This window comes from Branchiostoma belcheri, unplaced genomic scaffold, assembly GCF_001625305.1.
Source record: "Branchiostoma belcheri isolate BF01 breed outbred unplaced genomic scaffold, Haploidv18h27 scaffold250, whole genome shotgun sequence".
In the NCBI taxonomy this organism is placed as follows: Eukaryota; Metazoa; Chordata; class Leptocardii; order Amphioxiformes; family Branchiostomatidae; genus Branchiostoma; species Branchiostoma belcheri.
Window position 1 is genome coordinate 20,512 of NW_017803855.1, and position 18,287 is coordinate 38,798.

General features: G+C 43.0%; 1 protein-coding gene across 1 annotated transcript in view; it reads right to left on the minus strand.

Moving 5' to 3' along the window:
* The window catches only part of LOC109471628, a 32,357-nt gene that overhangs the window by 6,820 nt on the left and 7,250 nt on the right, over nt 1–18,287 (minus strand). Inside the window, exons 3-22 of the mRNA XM_019770967.1 lie at nt 17,565–17,845; nt 17,120–17,240; nt 15,993–16,117; nt 15,355–15,522; nt 14,736–14,866; nt 13,817–13,995; nt 13,051–13,215; nt 12,406–12,519; nt 10,883–10,999; nt 9,552–9,832; nt 9,103–9,223; nt 7,839–7,963; nt 6,865–7,032; nt 6,133–6,263; nt 4,885–5,063; nt 3,898–4,062; nt 2,795–2,908; nt 1,916–2,089; nt 1,555–1,728; nt 905–1,165 (exon numbers count right to left, since the gene is read on the minus strand). Coding sequence (XP_019626526.1) covers nt 905–1,165; nt 1,555–1,728; nt 1,916–2,089; nt 2,795–2,908; nt 3,898–4,062; nt 4,885–5,063; nt 6,133–6,263; nt 6,865–7,032; nt 7,839–7,963; nt 9,103–9,223; nt 9,552–9,832; nt 10,883–10,999; nt 12,406–12,519; nt 13,051–13,215; nt 13,817–13,995; nt 14,736–14,866; nt 15,355–15,522; nt 15,993–16,117; nt 17,120–17,240; nt 17,565–17,845 — 3,294 coding nt within the window. The remainder of the gene's footprint in view (nt 1–904; nt 1,166–1,554; nt 1,729–1,915; nt 2,090–2,794; nt 2,909–3,897; nt 4,063–4,884; nt 5,064–6,132; nt 6,264–6,864; nt 7,033–7,838; nt 7,964–9,102; nt 9,224–9,551; nt 9,833–10,882; nt 11,000–12,405; nt 12,520–13,050; nt 13,216–13,816; nt 13,996–14,735; nt 14,867–15,354; nt 15,523–15,992; nt 16,118–17,119; nt 17,241–17,564; nt 17,846–18,287) is intronic.

Consider the following 18,287-nt stretch of genomic DNA (forward strand, 5'->3'; position numbering starts at 1 on the left):
TTTTATTCACGGAGTATGACTTAAACGGCTTTACGCCCAGCTGAAAACAACATAATTCATCTTTAGAGTAATCCATGTTTACGTATTATCACTTTTTTATCAAAATTGTCCGAGGCTATTTTGCATATAAGTCGAAATTTTTTAACTGTGGCGATTATTTAACAAAAAATGACAGAAAAATAGCCGTTTCTGTCGTTTTTGGCCCAAAAAAACAATGTAACTGTCATTTAAAACAAAATAGCCTCGGACAAAAATAATAAATAGGGGGTTGGCTTTCTACTTGCAAAATATCATGATGAAAGGTGTTGTTACCGCTTGGGCGTAAAGCCATGAAGTAAACAGCTTTTTTTTAACCAAAATGTTGATTTTTAACCCAAAAATTCAGAAGTAGTAAAAACAAAATAACCTTTATTCAATGTGTTTCAAGTACTACTAGAACTGTGTGAAGTTAAGTTGTGATGCGACCAAGCTATCAAAAGTTACAGCCATATGTATGAAATACTAATTATAGTTGGCCATAGGCTGCCTTAACCCAACCGAGGAGCTTAAATACATGTATGCAGATTAGTGAAGGCTAAATTGGAGCCGTGCAGGTATTTCTGATGTCTACCTGCACTGGTCCACGTGTAAATATAGATGTACATGTTTTTTTTTCCTAGCAGCATTGACTGCCACCACCTATGAAGTGTTAAACGAAGAAATCACAATGGTTTCCGAACAGTTTTAGTATGAAGTATATTTCCTAATTTTTACATGGTCCAGGCAATTTTCAATGCAGGAATGCAGAGAAATCATTTCGATCCATACAGCGAGACGTGCATTTCATATAATGCAGATGAACGAAGTTATAGACTTTATTTCTACATAGAAGCTTCTATCCACCCCTGTCTTTGCATGGACCTACCTGTTGTCTCTGTCCCGCTGATCTCTCCTATTTCCTCGTCGTCCTCTCCAAACGCTGTCAGGGTGAAGTTGTACTCTGTATCCGCCCACAGTCCCCGTACGGTTGCCTGAGTGTCGCCCGGTGCAGGCGGGGGAGACAGGTCCTGGTACGATGCCCCGGCATGACGATAGCGGAGTCGGTATTGTGTTACGTCAGCAGATGCTGTCCAGGACAGGGTCATTTGGTCCGCCTCGATATCGTGGAAGGTCAATTCAGACACAGCTGTAAAGGTAGTTACAATGTAGATGCCTTTTAGTCACTCGATTTGCTCTTCACATGTCACGCTAAAGTTAGACCACGGGCACCTGCCTGATCAGACGCAATCAACTTCATGGAAACACAGATCTCAGGTAGTCTGGACCATGCTACTCCTTTTCAAGAGCCTAAGATACACCAACTTTGGGACAACCACAAAACGATATCACGATTTCTAAGAAAAATTGTTAGAATTTGACGGATGTCTTCAGACAGAAAGAGGATTGATCACGACAAAATAATGTGAATAATGAACTGCTAATTATATATAATGGAAGTGTACATTGCCTCGTCCATACTTTCTAAATGATACTTTAGAAATACGGGAACAACAATATATTAGAACTTAGAGTTACCTGAACAGATCACACCCGTGTCACAGTCTTGTGTCTCCTGATCCAGTCCATCACAGTCCGCCCCACCGTTAGCTGGTGCAGGGTTGGTGCAGGTTCGGCCCCGAGTCTCCGTCCCAACTCCACACGTCACGCTACAGGCAGACCACGGGCTCCAGTCGGTCCAGTTGCCGTCAACTGTGTCGACATGGAAATTGAAAACAGATTTTAGAGAGTCTCGACCAAACCTTTTACAGAAGCATCCTTTTAAAAGGACTATAAGGACTGTTCAGATCTGTACTATTGACTAAAACCGGATTAAACGGATGACTGGCGATTTCTTCAATTTCAAGACGATTGCCTTAAAGATAATGACACGGCTTACCTGGACAGAGCACTCCCGTGCCACAGTCTTGTGTCTCCTGATCCAGTCCATCACAGTCCGCCCCACCGTTAGCTGGTGCAGGGTTGGGGCAGGTTCGGTCCCGAGTCTCCGTCCCGACTCCACACGTCACGCTACAGGCAGACCACGGGCTCCAGTCGGACCAACCGCCATCCACTGTGTCATGGAAAACAGATTTGAGAGAGTCTCGACCAAACCTTTTACAGATGCATTTTTTGTAAAGGACTGTTCAGATTTGTACTATTGACTAAAACCGGATTAAACGGATGACTGGCGATTACTATATTTATGATCGTAGTACTCTTTTATGCTTAGGTCACATTTCCAAACCGGGGCCCGGCCGGGCTGTTTTACTTTAAGTATAGTTTTTGTCGACAAATAGTTAAAAATTGGATTTTTGTTTGCTTTTTTTCGCACTAATTAAATTACCCATAACTCAAAATCAAGCGATCCCCAGTTGTAGCGGGACATATCTGGACATGCGCCCGACGTTGTGTCCTTGGGAAAGGCACTTTACACGACTTTCCTCACTCCACCCAGGTGTGAATGGGTATCTAACTTCGGTTGGGGAAAGCCGTATTGAGGTCACCTTGTGGCGCCGAATGGCAGCCGCGCAGACCCTTGCGTCAGTTCCACAAACATGTGGAACAAATATGAATCATGTGTATTTTGTGTATTACTATGTGTATGATTACCATTTGTAGAATCTAATTGTAAACCCTGCATCAATTCAGCACCATAAGGCTGCGATTGCACGGGTGATGTTTGGCCAATAAACCATTTATTAATAAAATTATTTATAATACATAGTTTACATAGTCTATCAATTTCCCTGCAAGAAAGAGTGTATATTATCCATACCTTGTGAGGCAGCAGTGTTTGTGGAAGTCTCGCCCCAGACGGCATTCCCCACCACAGTGGCCCTCTGGTAGTTCTCAGAGAAGCAGTCCATCTTCAGCGTATAGCTTTCATAGTCTGTGTGGGCAACACGTGATTTCATAACTTTCAGAAACAAAATTACTTTTAACATCAGTCCAACACTCTGGAGCTTTATAGTTGGTATAACCAGCCTTCGGCGTAACACACCAGCTTCACAGGTACGCAGCACAGCGTCAGCTAGCTACGACTGTATATACCACCAAATGACCTGTTATATTTACAATCACGTACAGAGGCCCAACAATTTGGAACAACCTAAGTAGAACTTTACAAATTAGTCCCTCCGTCACCATTTTCAAAAATCATACCAAAGCAACTTACATAAATAACCCCACACGTTCTTAATTTTTGTTTAAGTTTCCTTGTTTACTACTTTTCATTACTACTTTTCATTATTGTAGATAGTATTGTATCGTATTGTATTTTATTGTTTTGTTTCATTTACCCGTTACCTAGTAAATTATTTCTTATTTATCCGATTAATTTGAATTGTTAATTAAGTTATGAAGGGAGGCCTCCTCATAAGCATTTTATGCTTCCGGCCTCCCTGCACTGTCACATTTCATTTATATTTTCTTGTGTCTGTATTTTGTTTTAAAGTGCGAATAAAAACTGAAACTGAAACTATACTCAACCTTTGCACATCTAACTGCGGAGTTGTTTAAAGCTGGAAATAATCTATTGATGATGTCTCGACTGTCCTTGGTGCAGGTGAAAAACTATTACTACGAGCCCTGCACGTTGTCATTGGTTAAACTGCTGGACAGTCAGGATCATATGTGGACTGTTGTACTGTGGCAATAGCCTCTACGAGGCTTCAGGAGGTGGTTGGAACCAGTAGAAATTGGTCAAATAGATGGATAACATGCCAAGGGAGTTGGTCCGCTAGAAAGTAGTGTGCGGCAAACTCCGTCATCATGTTATTTCTATATTTGACAAATGTCTACTCTTTCTAGCCATCTGCCGAAGCCTGGTAGAGGCTACTGTGGCAAAGACCTAAACATTTATACAAAACCCTGCCTCACCCCTGACACAGCGCTTGACCAGGAAGTTTCCGCAGGGGAAGATGTCCTCTATGATGGCGTAGAGGTCAGGGTCGTACGCCTGCAGCTCCGTGCGCGTGTTGACGTGGTTGTGGATCCCGTCGGGCGGATCCCGCTCGTGGTTCACGTTGAAGAAGCTCTGCACACCTGTAGATGCATATATGATGAGTAAATTGAGAAGATACTGTGTGCTGTATCACGCTACGTCTAGTCTTACAGTCATAACATTAGGGTATATGTACACAATTATATGCTCTGACTGCCCTATGTTTGGACACCTGTATATTCCGACACCGTTAAATTCTGCCACTCCTATGTGACAACACCCCATGTTATGACATCTCTATGTTCTGATACCCTTTCATTAATTGCTATAACACCCGAATGTTCCAATACCCTACGTTTCAACACTTCTTGGGGTTCTGTTTGCCTCCTTCGCAGTCTTGTTGGGCGTCAGCGTTATTTATTTCTGTGAGCGACGTGAGTAATTTGCGGCCGTGAGGGACGATATGCTGCCGAGGGAGTTTTTTGCCGCGGAGAGAAGGCGCGCGAATCCTTCTCTCCGCGGCAAAATACGTCGCTCACAGAAACAAATAATGCCGACGCCCAACAAGGCTGCGAAGGAGGCTAGGGTTCTGTCATAAAACTGTCGAAAAATCTGACAATCTTCCAAATTCTAGATATGATCTCCTTGGATTGACATCCTCCATGAAATTAAGGTTGTGTCAAATAAGGTAAGGATTCCAACTACAAACATTTTCATCGCAGTTTACCTCTACAAGATAGAAGTGCGCATATGAATGGCAGCTAGATGATCTAGTATCAGGTTGTTGATCGGTTCCGTAATCGGTACTAGCCAAAAGCACTATGCGCGCCTGTCTAAATCACTGCTGCAGGGAGGAGTTGTACCCAAGGGGAGTTGGCCGATACCAGTCTGGCTCCCAGGGTATTTTTTACGCTTATACCTACCCTCCGCCCAGTATGCGTCCCTGGTGTCGTCAGCGAAAGTGTTTGCCCACAGTCCATTGGCCAGGGCGCTGTCATAAGCAGCCTGCAGGCGGGTTTGGAAATCACTGATGACCTTCCGGGCGCCAAGGATGTCCAGTCCCTGGGCAAACCCGTGGATGAAGGTGTCTTCAACACGGTACCTGTTTGAAACGTGGAAAGTATTATTGAAAGTAAGTTTACTAAGACCCATGTAGAATCGTCAAAAGTCAGGTTAGAGACGATTCCTCCCCAAGTAGAGATACTAGAATGTTCTGTAGAATTGCCAGAATAGGGAATCAACAAAAACAAAATTTTAGCTGGTTTGAAAGCGTCACGGAAGAGGGTAGGTAGGTAGGCATGGACACCCAGGCTAATATCTGTAAGGCAATCCTGTTGGTTTATCATACATGTATGTGCTATCATGAACCAATTATTGTCAGACTGAGAACTGTCTGTTACAGTAGTGTTTTAGGCTGCCGCGAATGGCAGAGAATTCTTAGGTCCTATTGGACTAATTACCTCCATGAAAAATGGAGGTATTGTTTTCGGTGTGTATGTATGTCTGTGTGTGTGTCTGTCTGTCTGTCTGTGTTTCCGCAACTTTGTGGTCAGCATAACTTCAGAACGCCTTTATGGATTATGGTGATATTTGGTATGTTGGTAAGTCTTAGGAAGACAAACGTCAAGGTCAAATATGGGCCTCCTGGTGGATGACCTTGGTACTGCAGCAGAACTTCCGGTTTTTGTATCTTTTGTCCTGAACATGCTATGGTCTTGATGTTTTCATGACAGATTGCTTTTCCTGTCAGGAATAAGTGGTGTGAGTTTGGTCCCCCTAGCAGCTTGTTCTGTAACTGCAGGCACATTTACATATCAAGCCCATATTTCATGGAGGTATGAAATCTCGGAATTCTTGTTTTCATAGTGATAAAGAATCCTGAGCTACTGGCAGTTCTGGGAATGATTCTTTTGGGCTAATCACCAAGCACATCTTTCAGTGGCTGCAAAGACAGTTGCTGTATACCGCCTGGACAATCCTAGCTTTCTTTGAAGATTACTCTCAAGCTGCAATCAACCTGAAATGCGAGAAATTGTAGTCTGGTTACCAGACCTGTTATAGCTCCCGATTCCTATCTTACATCCCTGCAAATAGAAGATGTAAGACTCGGGAGCTATGATAGGTCTGGTAACCAAGCTAGAGAGATTGTGTGAAGCAGGCTACATCCTTACGAGTCATTGCTGAAGCAGAGCACGTTTTCCTCGGCCCCGGTGGACACGGGTCTGGAGACGGTGCCCGCCAGGCCTCTAGCCCGCGTGAACACTGGGTCAAGGTTAGAATGCTCGGGAATGTCCAGCGTCACCTGCAAGGAAAAAGCATCAAGGCTGAGTAATAACGGCGTAAGAAGTAAGAAAGACAAACAGGAATCTGTATTTTTGTGAACTCGAACGTGGACCATTGTCATCTTGGACCAGTCAACTCATCAGACCAACACCATTGAGAATTGTTAAGGTTAGGAATCAACCTAGGTGCAAAGGATATCAGGGTTAGGGCTAGGACTCAACCTAGTTGTTGGGTTAGTGTTAGGCCTAGTGTAAGGGTTAGGGGTAGGGGTAGGGTAAGGATTCGGGATAGGTCCTTATTTAGGTTAGGGGAAGGGTAAGAGTTTGGGTTTAGGGTAAGGTGTTAGGGTTAGGGTTATATTTTAGGTTGGGGTTTGGGTTAGGGTTAAGCTTAAATGGTTAGTGTTAGGATAAGGGTTAGGTTAAGACTTGGTCTGAATAGGGTTAGGTTATGTTATGTTAGGTTAGGGTTAAGGTTAAGTTAAGGGTTAGTGTTAAAGGTAAGGGTTAAAACTTGGTCTAATTAGGGTTAGGGTTCCCTAGTAGTATACAAAACTATCAAGAGTATACGAAACTGTCAAAATAAGATTGGGACCATTGGCTGCAAAACGGAGAGCTTACCTCAGTGTCGTCCATGATGGCAGCCCTGCCATAGTAGTTATAGTACGAGTCCCGAACGTCCTTTCTGTCCGCCAACAGGAACAGCACATCGTAACATGCCCTCCGGAGGGCGTCATCCGGTAGGATGGAAGAGCCAAGGATGGGGATACCGTAGGCATGGAGATATTTCTAGTTTACAGGATATAGAAAAAAGTTACTGATTTGTCAGTGATGTTACAGTGAAGCTTTAATATCTTATTAAACTATCATACAGACCAGTCGTATGTGGCTAATCTCCGTTAAGTTTTTAAAGAGATATATTACATACGTTTCATTTACAAATAATAGATAGTAAGATTTAGTACATACTTTTCAATTACAGCTATCGACGGACTTACATATACACATCTATGTAAAAGCCTTTGAGGGATATTAAAAAGCGCTTGCCATTTTGAGAACAAGAAATCAGATATTTCAGAATTCCGGTGAGGTGTGTTGGGTTCATGCGAATGTATTGGAGATGTATCATAGGATGTATGACCTACAGTAACTTACCCCCGTAGTACACTTGTGTTTCATACCACGTGTGTTTCATTGTGTTTCATACCACGATAACACTGTACACATTCCTGCCAACACGTACTAGGAACAATGTTCACTTCAGTCCGAAACAATGTTCACTTCAGTCCCAGTGTTGAGCCAAATTCCTGAGATGCCACATCCGTGAGGAGTCAGGTGTTTATAGGGATAGAGTTAGCGTTGGTATTAGAGTTAGGGCTAGGGTTAGAGTTGGGATCATTGTTCAGGGCTACCTGGGTTAGACTTACGATTGGATTATCTCTCTTAGAAATATACCTAATATAGTTCATTTATCTACCTAAAGGTTTGATATTTCGTTTTTGCCATACATTGTACCAGTTACAGTTGTTGAGCAATAAAGTTGATTTGATTTGTATATGGCTTGACAACGCAAATAGAAACAAAAGGCTGCAAACCTGGTAGAATGACGTGTCCAGATTAAGCTCGCTCTGAACGTCAGCCGGGACAGTCGTGACGTCATAGCATTCCCATGTGTCCCAGGAGCGACCACGGCGGGTGTTGGTGCAATGAGCACCTAGGTCTGAGGGAAAGATATCCGGAAAATAACATTTGATATATAAATAATGCAGAATGTCGTAAAAGCATTGCAAACTCTTGTTTCTCCTCTCTAGTTTTCCTTTTTTTATTTAGTTATACGTATACCCAAATTGAAAACGGGTAGCTTGACAAATTCTTTTTGTCTCCTTTCCTATGTATAAGGTTCCATGCCATTGAAAAGGGTATTAAAAAAAGAAAATAGTTAAAACTCTTGTTTCTCCTGTCTATTTTTCCTTCTTTTTTTGATTTAGTTATTCCCCAATTAAAAACGGATAAGGAAAGTGATTTCGATCCAATTTCGGCTCACCGAAGAGCTGTACAGCACTAGGACTTTTACATTTAAACACTGCGTTAAGGTAATAAATAGAATGTCTGTCTAAAGAAACAAGAATGCCAGCTACGAGAGAATCATCAATTTATCATGATTCTAATGAACAACTTGGTTACCACGTTTAATATGAAGAAGGATGTTATATCAAGATATAACGTCCTTGATCTGAAGAACCAAAATATTTCTTATCTGCATTGAAACCTAGACTCTACCAATCTTCAGAGGCCGCGCTGGAGGGAGCAGAAATTGGCCCAATACACAGATAACATTCAAGGGGAGTTGGTTCACCGAAGGAGTAGTTTGCCTCGTAACGTACAGTAACGTATAATATAGTACAATACAGTAACGTAACGTAACATAGTGTAGCGTAAAGTCAGGTCGAGTCAAAGATCTTTATACCATAAACCTTTTTGTCCAACAGCATGATAGCGACACACTCCTGTGACGGGCTGTAGGGAATATGAGTAACATACTTGGGAAACAGACCACAGCTGAGTGGACAGTTGGGATCATGTATCCCGGGTTGTTTTAGTTAAGTAACGTAACGTAACGTAACGTAACGTAAAGTCAAAGTTCTTTCCACTTTCGACACACTCCTACTATGGGATGTATAATATACATGTATGAATAACATACTTGGGAAGCATACACCACAGCTGAGTGGACAGTTAGGGAGCATGTAGCCCGGGTTGTTTTAGTTAAGTAACGTAACGTAACGTAACGTAAAGTCAAAGTTCTTTTCACTTTCGACACACTCCTACTATGGGATGTATGATATATGAATAACATACTTGGGAAGCATACACCACAGCTGAGTGGACAGTTAGGGAGCATGTAGCCCGGGTTGTTATCACACTCTCCAATGCTCGCCCAGCTGGGACAGTAGGAGTTGCTGTCTGTGCAGGTAGAAATCTGGAGTTGGAAGAAAACAAAAATTAAGAATTAAAAGGAGTTTCCAGTTGGACATCCCAAACAATGAATGAATCAACGTAGATGCATATTGTACGCACATACCCGCTGGGTTAAGTACGGGTCACAACAAAAGAATAGATAGACAGTTCTAGCCATAACGCCTGACATCTGCTTGGAGATTAGAGCCGATTTACACGGGGCAAAACTATCATTTGGCCTGCCTCCTGCCACAGGAAAATCGACGCAGACCAAATGGCATATATTTTTTTTACCTTTGCCGTGTAAATCGGGCCTAAGCTTAGACGAAACGTGCTCCCACGATACTCACGTCAGGACAGCCCACCACGGTGACGTTCAGTGTGGCGGCGGTGCCGGCGCCGTTGTCGGCCGTGCAGGTGTACACCCCGCCGTCGGCGTCCGTGGCGTCCGCCAGGGTCAGCGTGCCGGCGCTCATGTCCAACACGGCTCGCGCCGGTACCGGGCCCGAGTCCAGGGTCCAGGTGTAGGTCGGCGCGGGGTCCCCTCCGCCGTAACACGTCAGAGTTAAGGACTCCAGGTAGTACAGGTTAGCTGAAGGCCAGGCGGAGATTACTTTTATGTCCGGAGCGACTGGAACAAAATTACACTCGTGTTAGAATAATTACGTTCACTGTGCACTGAACCTAGAGGTTTCTGTAACAAGTTCCAAGTTAGTACAGGTTAGCTGAAGGCCAGGTGGAGATGACTTCTATGTCCGGAGCGACTGGAACAAAATTACACTTTCGTGAAATAATACAATAGGAAAGTTCTTTTGTTCACAACCACTCTGCACTGAAGCTAGATGTTACTCTAACGATGCAGTCCCAAGTTACATTTGGATCGCATGTAATACTATGCTGTAATCTTGAGATTTTTCATGACAATCTTGAAATTATGAACACGAAAGGTCTCGAGATCTTTGCAAGACGTTTTCAAAGCATCTTGAGATTTTTCCATAGCATCTCGAGATGCTTTAAAAATACCAAACCAAAATTGTTTAAAAGATCTCAAGATTCATAAAGCAATCTTGAAAGAAATGTTTTAATTGCTTTCTAAACTTGAGATCTTTGAACAATCTAAAGTATGTTCCTGGATGAGTTATTAGCATCAGGATTCCAACCTGTAGACTGGGAAGGTGTTGCTCTCGATGTCACAGTTGGAGTTAGAGTTGTAACTGTAGATGACTGGGTCAATGACACTGTTGGAGTGGAACCTATCGCAGAGCAAATCTTCAGACATTGCATATGATTGCTTTGTTTGTTTGTGGGTTGGTTGGTTGGTTGTTTGGTCTGTTGGCTTGTAGATGGTAGGTACATGTATGTTGATTGTTTGTGGATTCTTTTTTTGTTTGTTTGTTTGTTGGTTAGTTGGTTGGTTGGTTGGTTGGTTAGTTGATTGGCTGTTGGTTGGTTAGTTGATTGGTTGGTTGGTTGGTTTATGGTTGGCAAAACCCAAACTGTACAACTCCTGTACACCTTTGTGCATTTATATTGTAGTCCTAGGCAATAATGTGTATTCTGACATGATTAACGATGTATCGAAATAGCTCACTGCGCCTTACAGAAAAAGACATGCAGACCCTTATTGTACCCATGCTGACTCCTGTGCAGTCAAAACTGTAAAAATAATTAAGACTGAAACCTGTGGACTGTGGAGCGATGCTTGTTGTACGTGCTGTCGGTCGGCTCACACTCGGTGTGCTAACAGTAGTCGTCTGGCTTACTGTCCGTGTGCTTGCAGGTGGTGTCGGTGTTGCACCTATCACAGAAAAGACTTGTAAAGTAGAGTACATCTAGGAAGCCAATTGCAACCTTTTGGACCAGGTCAAAGAAAGTGGAAAAAAACTATGTTCCATATGACCTACTTCGGTCAACATTGAGCACGGTAAAATCCTATATATTACCTAGAGGTCGGAGATCCTATGTCTTCGTCAGAGGTACATTGTTCTAGAGAAATGGACATGTGTATTCTAACTTTTTTTAATAATCCATTTGGTCTAGAGTACAAAAGAATCTCTGTACTCCTTTATGCTACGAAGCACCCTGAAAGGGTTCGCCACAGATTTTACAGACGCGCCGTCACCCGTGTTAGGCCCCCTAAGTTATTTGATTTTGGACTGTTACTGAAAAAAAACTCTTACAAGAAATTCTGTTCACTGTATTAAGATGAAAATGTCACGACAGTGTCGAAAAAATATAATAAGAAAATATGTGATGAAAGAAAAGAATTTTTAGAACAGGGCGACTACTGCTGTTTTGCTGATTTATTGTTATGACGAATAGAAGAATTGTTAGTTGTTACAATTTGTTCTTTTATTCAATTTGTGTCCTAACATTTGAATTTTTACAGTTAGTATATTCTAAATCTAGGCATCTTGTTTTTTCATGTTTTTATCGCGCTTTCGCATTAAATTTAAGGTTTCCAGTTGACATCACCCATAACAATTACTTGGTGTGGCCGTATGAAATAACCTGACGCATGCCCAAGCTTTCCTCCTCCCGCTGAAGTTATAATGAACAGTCCCTCAATGTAACGTTATTTGATCCCATCCAGTTATGGGGTTCCTCATGCCCAGCTGTCAGCTGTCTCCAAGCAGAGGTTGGTGGGGGAAGATAGTTACTTCTAAACACAAAAGGTCCACTGCAGTGACATAGCGAGCCCCCACGAAGCCAGATAACGAACTTAACCTTGGTCTCAACAAAAGTAACCGCTTACCAAAAAATATAAACATCAATTTACATTCAAGTTATTCTACCAACAAGCCACAAAAACAAAAGGTGCACTAACGTGACGTACCCCCAACGAAGCCCAAACTTGCACTTGACTTTGACCTCAACAACGGTAATCTGCCTGCCAAAAATCATTGACGTCAAATTATGTCTTCAAGAGTTCTTCCGCTAAATCCACAATACGGCGGGATGATTCCATAGTCTTTCTGACGAAGACAATTATTGATAACAGCCCTACAGCTATGGATGAGCGTACATGTGCCACATACATATAGGACACATCCATAAGTTGACACAGATTTGTTGCAGAGTTCTTTTCTCCGGGTCCGCTTCTCTTTTGCACAGTTCAATCAAACATTAAAGTATAGTAAAATACATAGTTTACTTAGTCTATCAACTTCCCTGCAAGAAAGAGTGTATATATATTATCCGTACCTTGTGAGGCAGCAGTGCTTGTGGAAGTCTCGCCCCAGACGGCATTCCCCACCACAGTGGCCCTCTGGTAGTTCTCAGAGAAGCAGTCCATCTTCAGCGTATAGCTTTCATAGTCTGTGTGGGCAACACGCGATTTGATAACTTTCAGAAACAAGATTAGTTTTGACATCTGTCCAACACTCTGGAGATTTATACCTGGTATAAGCTTCACAGGTACGCAGCACAGCGTCAGCTCTAGGTACGACTGTATATTACACCAAATGACTTATGAGTTATACTCAACCTTTGCACATCTAACTGCGGAGTTGTTTAAAGCTGGAAATAATCTAGTGATAATGTCTCGAATGTCCTTGCATGTTGTCATTGGTTAAACCGATGGACAGTCAGGATCATATGTGGTCTGATGTACTTTGGCAATAGCCTCTGCCGGGCTTTAGGAGGCGGTTGGAACCAGTAGAAATAGGTCAAATGGAGGGATAACATGCCAAGGGAGTTGGTCCGCTAGAAAGTACAGTGTGCGGCAAACTCCCTCATCATGTTATCTCTATATTTGACAAATTTCTACTCTTTCTAGCCATCTCCCTTCTAGCCTGGTAGAGGCTACTTTGGCAAAGACCTAAACATTTCTTCAAAACTCTGCCTCACCCCTGACACAGCGCCTGACCAGGAAGTTTCCGCAGGGGAAGATGTCCTCTATGATGGCGTAGAGGTCAGGGTCGTACGCCTGCAGCTCCGTGCGCGTGTTGACGTGGTTGTGGATCCCGTCGGGCGGATCCCGCTCGTGGTTCACGTTGAAGAAGCTCTGCACACCTGTAGATGAGGAAATTGAGAAGATACTGTGTGCTGTATCACGCTACGTCTCCTCTAACAGTCATGGCATTAGGGTATATGTACACTCTTATATGCTCTGACAGCCCTATGTTTGGACACCTCTATATTCCGACACCGTTAAATTCTGCCACCCTATGTTCTGACATCTCTATGTTCTGACATCTCTATGTTCTGATACCCTTTCATTAATTGCTATAACACCCGAATGTTCCAACACCCTACCTTTCAACACTTATTGGGGTTCTGTCATAAAACTGTCGAAAAATCTGACAATCTTGTCTCCAAATTCTGGACATGATCTCCTTGGCTAGACATCCTCTATGCAATTAAGATTGTGTCAAATAAGGTAAGGATTCCAACTACAAACATTTTCATCGCAGTTACTTCAACAAGACAGAAGTGCGCATTTTAATGACAGCTAGATGATCTAGTACCAGGTTGTTGATCGGTTCCGTAATCGGTACTAGCCAGAAGCACTATGCGCGCATGTCTAAATCACTGCAGCGATGAGAAGTTGAACCCAAAGGGGGTTGGCCGATACTAGTCTGGCTCCCAGGTTATTTTGTGCTCTTGTACCTACCCTCCGCCCAGTACGAATCCCTGGTGTCGTCAGCGAAAGTGTTTGCCCACAGTCCATTGTCCAGGGCGCTGTCATAAGCAGCCTGCAGGCGGGTTTGGAAATCACTGATGACCTTCCGGGCGCCAAGGATGTCCAGTCCCTGGGCAAACCCGTGGATGAAGGTGTCTTCAACACGGTACCTGTTTGAAACGTGGAAAGTATTATTTTTTTTCTATTGGCTGGTGATGATATGCGGCTCGCCACGCCTGCACAAAGTATTATTTAAAGTAAGTTTACTAAGACCCATGTAGAGTCGTCATAAAGTCAGGTTAAATACGACCCCCGCCAAGTAGAGATACTAGAATGCTCTGTAGAATTGCCAGAATATGGAAACACCAAAAACAAAATTTCAGCTTTTTAAGCGTCACGGAAGAGGGTAGGTAGGTAGGCATGGACACCCAGGCTAATATTTGTAAGGCAATCCTGTTGGTTTATCATACATGTATGTGCTAACATGAACCAATTATTGTCAGACTGAGAACTGTCTGTTACAGTAGTGTTTTAGGCTGCCGCGAATGGCAGAAATTCTTAGGTCCTATTGGACTAATTTTCATAGTGATAAAGAATCCTGAGCTACTGGCAGTTCTGGGAATGGTTCTTTTTGGCTAATCACCAAGCACATCTTTCAGTGGCTGCAAAGACAGTTGCTGTATACCACCTGGACAATCATAACTGTCTTTGAAGCCACCGAAAGATCTGCTTGAAGATTACTCTCAAGCTGCAATTAGCCTGAAAGCGAGAAATTGTAGCCTGGTTACCAGACATATTATAGCTCCCGAGTCCTACATCCTCCCTGCAAATAGAGGATGTAAGACTCGGGAGCTATGATAGGTCTGGTAACCAAGCTAGAGAGATTGTGTGAAGCAGGCTACATCCTTACGAGTCATTGCTGAAGCAGAGCACGTTTTCCTCGGCCCCGGTGGACACGGGTCTGGAGACGGTGCCCGCCAGGCCTCTGGCCCGCGTGAACACTGGGTCAAGGTTGGAATGCTCGGGAATGTCCAGCGTCACCTGTAAGGAAAAAGCATCAAGGCTGAGTAATAAAGGCGTAAGAAGTAAGAAAGACAAACAGGAATCTTCATTTCTGTGAACTCAAACGTGGACCATTGTCATCTTGGACCAGTCAACTCATCAGACCAACACCTTTGAGAATTGCTAAGGTTAGGAATCAACCTAGGTGCAAAGGATATCAGGGTTAGGGCTAGGACTCAACCTAGTTGTTGGGTTAGTGTTAGGCCTAGTGTAAGGGTTATGGTATGGGGTAGGGTAAGGAACTGGTATAGGTACTTATTTATGTTAGGGTTAGAGTTTGGATTTAGGGTAAGGTGTTAGGGTTAGGGTTAGAGTTTAGGTTGAGGTTTGGGTTAGGGTTAAGCTAAAGGGTTAGTGTTAGGGTAAGGGTTAGGGTTAAGACTTGGTCTGAATAGGGTTACGTTAGGTTAAGGTTAGGGTTGGGGTTAAGTTACGGGAGACCATTGTCTGCAAAACGGAGAGCTTACCTCAGTATCGTCCATGATGGCAGCCCTGCCATAGTAGTTATAGTACGAGTCCCGAACGTCCTTTCTGTCCGCTAACAGGAACAGCACATCGTAACACGCCCTACGGAGGGCGTCATCCGGTAGGATGGAAGAGCCAAGGATGGGGATACCGTAGGCATGGAGATATTTCTAGTTTACAGGATATAGAAAAAAGTTAGTGATCTATCAGTGATGTTACAGTGAAGCTTTAATATTTTATCAAACTATCATACAGACCAGTCATATGTGGCTAATATCTCTTAAGTTTTTTCAAGAGACATATTACATACATTTCATTACATATCATGGACAGTAAGATTTAGTACATACTTTTCAATTACAGCAATTGATAGCTGTAAGCCTCTAAGCCTCTAAAGAATTTTAAAAATGGTTGCCATATTGAGAACAAGAAGTTAGATATTTCAGAATTCCGGTGAGGTTCGACCTTGACCTTTGTCTTAATAAGACTTACCATCATACCAAATATCATCACAATCCATAAAGGCGTAATGAAGTTATGCTGACTACTAGTGTGCGGAAACACCAACACACACACAGACAGACAGACACGCCAAAAACAATACCTCCATTTTTCATGGAGGTAACAAAAGGCTGCAAACCTGGTAGAATGACGTGTCCAGATTAAGCTCGCTCTGAACGTCAGCCGGGACAGTCGTGACGTCATAGCATTCCCATGTGTCCCAGGAGCGACCACGGCGGGTGTTGGTGCAATGAGCACCTAGGTCTGAGGAAAAGATATCCGGAAAATAACATTTGATATATCAATAATGCAGAATGTCGTAAAAGAATTAAAAACTCTTGTTTCTCCTCTCTAGTTTTCCTTTTTTTATTTAGTTATACGTATACCCAAATTGAAAACGGGTAGCTTGACACATTCTTTTTGTCTCCTTTCCTATGTATAAGGTTCCATGCCATTGAAAAAGGTATGAAAAAAGAAAATAGTCAAAACTCTTGTTTCTCCTGTCTATTTTTCCTTCTTTTTTTGATTTAGTTATTCCCCAATTAAAAACGGATAAGGAAAGTGATTTCGATCCAATTTCGGCTCACCGAAGAGCTGTACAGCACTAGGACTTTTACATTTAAACACTGCGTTAAGGTAATAAATAGAATGTCTGTCTACAGAAACAAGAATGCCAGCTACGAGAGAATCGTCAATTTATCATGACTCTGATGAACAACTTGGTTGCCACGTTTAATCTGAAGAAGATTATATCAAGATATAACGTCCTTGATCTGAAGAACAAAATATTTCTTATCTGCATTGAAACCTAGACTCTACCAATCTTCAGAGGCCGCTCTGGGGAGAGTAGAAATTGGCCCAATACACAGATAACATTCAAGGGGAGTTGGTTCACCGAAGGAGTAGTTTGCCTCGTAACGTACAGTAACGTATAGTACAGTACAGTACAGTACAGTACAGTACAGTACAGCAACGTAACGTAACGTAGTGTAGCGTAAATGCAAGTCAAGTCAAAGATCTTTATACTATGAACCCTTTTGTACAACAGCATGGTAGCGACACACTCCTGTGACGGGCTGTAGGGATGTATGATATGAATGACATACATGCACTTGGGAAACATACACCACAGCTGAGTGGACAGTTGGGATCATGTAGCCCGGGTTGTGTTAGTTAAGTAATGTAACGTAACGTAACGTAAAGTCAAAGTTCTTTTCACTTTCGACACACTCCTACTATGGGATGTATGATATATGAATGACATACTTGGGAAGCATACACCACAGCTGAGTGGACAGTTAGGGAGCATGTAGCCCGGGTTGTTATCACACTCTCCAATGCTCGCCCAGCTGGGACAGTAGGAGTTGCTGTCTGTGCAGGTAGAAATCTGGAGTTGGAAGAAAACAAAAATTAAGAATTATTGAGTTTCCAGTGGCACATTTCAAACAATGAATGAATCAACGTAGATGCATATTGTACGCACATACCCGCTGAGTTAAGTACGGGTCACAACAAAAGAATAGATAGACAGTTCTAGCCATAACGCCTGACATCTGCTTGGAGATTAGAGCCGATTTACACGGGGCAAAACTATCATTTGGCCTGCCTCCTGCCACAGGAAAATCGACTCAGACCAAATGGCATATATTTTTTACCTTTGCCGTGTAAATCGGGCCCAAGCTTAGACGAAACGTGATCCCACGATACTCACGTCAGGACAGCCCACCACGGTGACGTTCAGTGTGGCGACGGTTCCGATGCCGTTGTCGGCCGTGCAGGTGTACACTCCGCCGTCGGCGTCCGTGGCGTCTGCCAGGGTCAGCGTGCCGGCGCTCGTGTCCAACACGGCTCGCGCCGGTATCGGGCCCGAGTCCAGCGTCCAGGTGTAGGTCGGCGCGGGGTCCCCTCCGCCGTAACACGTCAGAGTTAAGGACTCCAGGTAGTACAGGTTAGGTGAAGGCCAGGCGGTGATTACTTTTATGTCCGGAGCGACTGGAACAAAATTACACTCGTGTTAGAATAGTAAAGTTCACTGTGCACTGAACCTAGAGGTTTCTATAACAAGTCCCAAGTTAGTACAGGTTAGCTGAAGGCCAGGCGGAGATTACTTCTATGTCCGGAGCCACTGGAACAAAATTACAGTCTCGTGAAATAATACATGTACAATAGGAAAGTTCTTTTGTTGACAGCCACTCTGCACTGAAGCTTGATGTTACTGTAACAATGCAGTTCCAAGTTACATTTGGATCGCAAGTAATACTATACTGTAATCTTGAGATTTTTCGAGTTGTTTAAAAGATCTCAAGATTCATAAAGCAATCTTGAAAGAAATGTTTAAATTGCTTTCTAAACTCGAGATCTTTTAAACATCTTGATATTTTAAAGCATGTCGGGATGCTATGGAAAAATCTCAAGATGCTTTGAAAACATCTTG